At 42.7% G+C, this 3,879-nt stretch overlaps 1 protein-coding gene across 1 annotated transcript; it reads left to right on the plus strand.

Moving 5' to 3' along the window:
- The first annotated feature begins 260 nt into the window (after positions 1–260).
- Positions 261–3,555, plus strand: SCGB3A2 (secretoglobin family 3A member 2). Its single transcript, XM_043914022.1, has 3 exons — positions 261–412; positions 2,842–3,041; positions 3,432–3,555. Exons 1-3 carry the CDS (start codon positions 358–360, stop codon positions 3,453–3,455), a joined length of 279 nt encoding a protein of 92 aa, XP_043769957.1. The 5' UTR covers positions 261–357; the 3' UTR covers positions 3,456–3,555.
- Positions 3,556–3,879: the final 324 nt, after the last annotated feature.

Consider the following 3,879-nt stretch of genomic DNA (forward strand, 5'->3'; position numbering starts at 1 on the left):
ACTCAGAGCGTTTTGCTTACCACCACCCCCTACGCCGCTCCGGGTCTCGTGTAAGAGCTTGTGGTGTGAGAGAGCCTTGAGGGTGCTTTAAGTTAGGGCTTTGTTTCTCATGGGAACATGAGGGAAAGTAGAAAAAACCTTCAATTTGTTTAGAGAGGAAACATGACCTTCACGCTGTTCTTCCCAGGGGCGAGTCAAGTGGTCGTGACTGAAATCCAAGTCCTTGGCATATAAATATGTGTGTGTGCAGAAGTCACTGCCGCACTTGGGTCAGCAAGGGGGACCACTGGCTCAGTGAGCTCCTTAGGTTTCCCAGTTTAATTTTAAACTCCAGGTAAATATCACAGGTAACCCACCATGAAGCTGGTCACTGTGTTCCTGCTGGTGACCATCGGCATTTGCAGTTACTCTGGTAAGTAGCCTGGAACACACGATCTCTCTCTTTCTTGATAACAGGAACACAACTAGTGAGCCGAGGCTCCTGGTGGCATATGGGGAAGGGAGTTTTAGAGCCACAGGTATTGGTAAGGTCAGAAGGGACATCAGATGCCTCCTGCTCCCAGCTCCAAGCTCTAATCCAACACAAGTTATCCCTGGTGTATCCTACAAAGAAATTAATCAGCTCGCATTGAGGGTCAACAAATGCATTTCATTACTGAACTTTGGCCACCATTGATTTTCCTCAATTTTGAATTAAGATTTGATTCTTTGTGTTTCTGAAATTATATGGAGTCATCCTTGCTCTCATCTCTAATTAGATTGCTGTGCTGCTTCTCTTGAGACATAGCTACTTTTATATGTTTATACAATCAACAGGCATTTGTTGAATGGCTATAATCTGTTGGGCACTGGGTAGGCTTTGGGAGATTCAGACCTGAATCAGACATGCATATTTCTATTAAGGTTCTTATACTCTGGCAGAGGAGTGAAGACTTCTACAGAAGTCACTATTGTACTGGTCTACTGTGATACACAATGAAAGTACAGATAGAGCTCTGTGGAAGGGGTGAGGGGTGAACAGTTCCATTTCTAGGTAAGGTGTAGAAGCTGGCTTCTTGGAGGAGGATGGCAACCAATCCTTTTTTTTTGGAGGGAGCCTTTAGCTACAGGAAGATACATTTGGGTGTATCTGCAGAATACATCATAACGGCTGCCGCTCATTTGGAGAACAGAAAGCTTTGAGGATCTCCCCTCTGAAATATATAGGTAAATACAGGGAAGACACTCACCAAAGTGCTGAAAGTAAGAAGTAGGGAGGTTAATCATAAGAAACTGTGTGATACCCATGCTACAGTGGTGACTTTGACTTGTGAATTTTTGAACTAATTTGTAACTTGACCTATTTGGGCTATTTTGTCATTCTTTAATGTCTAGGGGTAACTGAGGAGAGGTGGCAGCAGAAAGATGGGTGGGAAGCATATAAATATCCCCTTTCTGGAGGAGAACTTTGGGTGGGAAAATAGGCAGTAGAAAGTGAAGGGAAAATAGGTGTACAAGTTCCATTTTTTTTTTTTTTATTTGAATAAGAAAACAGAAAGGATTGCAAAGGAGGATGAAGTGTTGGCCAGCAGTACGGGGGGGGGGGGGGTGGTGGGAATGCCAGCAGGAAGATGTGTGTCTCATATATGTGCTTCTACATCTGTGTATTTACATACATGCACATGTATTTTGTAAAAATATGTATAGTATGCATTCCCCCCATTCTCTAACATCTTCTATGTGAAAGTTATCTTGCTGAAGATATAAAATGCAGTTGTTCCATGGAAGAGCCATGGTAGCTCCCCATTACCCTTGGGGGAAAAAAATCTCAGACTCATTCATATGACATTCAAGTCTGAAAATCTGACCTCACCCAGGTTGCAGCCTCACCTGCTTAGCACATCCAAGTGGAATTCTGAAGACTCACCATCCTGTGTATGGTCTTTAATCTTATTATCTTGGTGTCTTGGTCAATTATTTTCCTCTTTCAAACGCTGCTCCCCTTCTTTACCTGTCATCCCAATATTTGACTCAAGACACAATTATGGCAACATCTATTCTGGAAAAATTCCTGTAACACTCTCTTACATTAGAATGAATCATCACTTCTTTTGTGTTTCCATAGAACTTTGTCCCTAATCTTAGCATAGTACATACTGCAGTGTGGCATACACAGATCTCTACTGTCCATCAGATTGCATGGGTTCTCTAAGTCAGATATCTTATTTCATTCATCTGTGTATCTGCACCAACTGACTTAGAGTCCCTACTCAGTTATGTTTGTAGCACTGAGTTGAGTTGGTTGGGAGCAATTTCCTGGGCTCCGGTTAGGTCCATTCATATGTTCAAGTGGAAGGTCATTATAGCATCTTGCATTGGTTTCAAACTCATGGGCTGTGGAGACAGCCACATGCAAAGTATACCCCTGTCCAGTCAATCACTGCTATCTACTGAGTTCATACTGTATACCAGAGTCTGTTCTAGGCATGGGGTACAGTAGTGAATAAAACTCAATCCTTATTCTCGAGGAGCATACATTCTAGTGAGAGGATGAAGATAAAATAAATAAATAAATAAAGATTTAATATTTTAGGTAGTGGTAAGAAAAATAAAGAAGGAGGGTGACTGGTGATGCCATTTTAGATACATCTCTGAGAATGTAACATTTGAGGAGAGACCAAATAAGTGAAGAAGAAAGACATGTAACTATCTGGTGAAGGAAGGTTCTAGAGAGATAGAACAGTAGGTGCAGAGGTCCCGAAGCAGACGTTTTTTGGGAAATCAGGATGCTAGGGCTGGAATGGAGCCACCGATAGAGTGGAGGGTGGTCAGGTCTCACTTGGGATCTCTTCTGCTCTGCAGCCGCCGCCTTCCTCATCAACAGCTTGCCACATCCCGTGAACGGGGACTTGCCTTTGCCTCTGGATGCTCTCCCACTCCTGTACCCACTTAAGCTTCTTCTGAAAACTCTGGGCATTTCCGTTGAGCACCTTATGGAAGGGCTGAAGAATTGTGTCAATGAACTGACACCAGAGGCTTCCGAGTCCGTGAAGAAACTGCTGGTAACTACAGCTCTGGGGGCTAACTTGGTCAAAGGGCAGGGTTTACTCACCCTGAGTGCCCTCCCTCTCCACGCGACTCCCACCTGACCTGTTCTCATTTGTGAACCTGTGTTTCCCCCTCGTGGACTGTACCCACACACATTCAGCATGTCCTGGAATCTCAGGGCAAGTGCAGTATCCACATTCCTAGAAGGAATTTTTGAATGAGAAAGACTTGTGTTCTGGTTGTAAAATGTGTGCTGCTTCCCAGCTCTGTGATTCTGGGTGGGACTCAGTCACTCTTGAGCTTTTGTTTCCTTGTCAGGATAATGGTGGTGAAATAGGACATTGACTACTTGCTAATGACATGTAAACTGCTCTTATTTTTAATATTGTCCTTTTGACTTTCAGGAGGCGCTCTCATATTTGGTGTGATGGCAGAAAAAGCAAGAGTGGGGGAGGGAGGGAGGGAGATGATGCTCCCCTCTCCCTCCCCCTGCAGAAACTCTTTCCATCCTAAAATGTAGCAGCCCCCCAAAACAACGAATAAAGCATTGAAAAGACTTCAGTTTGTCCTGTTTTTGTTTGGGGAACTCTATTCAGAAGGGCCTAGTCAGATAGTTTTGTCCTTGGGTTATAAACTCTAGACAGTCTGTTGTTATAAAGACAACACACATTTCCTTTTCTTTTCTTTTTTTAAGAGGTCACTTTGTTTATTTTTGCACATTTATTTCAATATTCTTCACCTTTATTTTTTATTTTTTAAATTAATTTTATTGGAGTATAGTTGCTTTACAATATTATGTTAGTTGCTGTACAGGAGAAACTAGCTTAACATTGTAAAGACAAGTCGAATTTT

Source organism: Cervus elaphus, chromosome 9 (genome assembly GCF_910594005.1).
Source record: "Cervus elaphus chromosome 9, mCerEla1.1, whole genome shotgun sequence".
Lineage (NCBI taxonomy): Eukaryota > Metazoa > Chordata > Mammalia > Artiodactyla > Cervidae > Cervus > Cervus elaphus.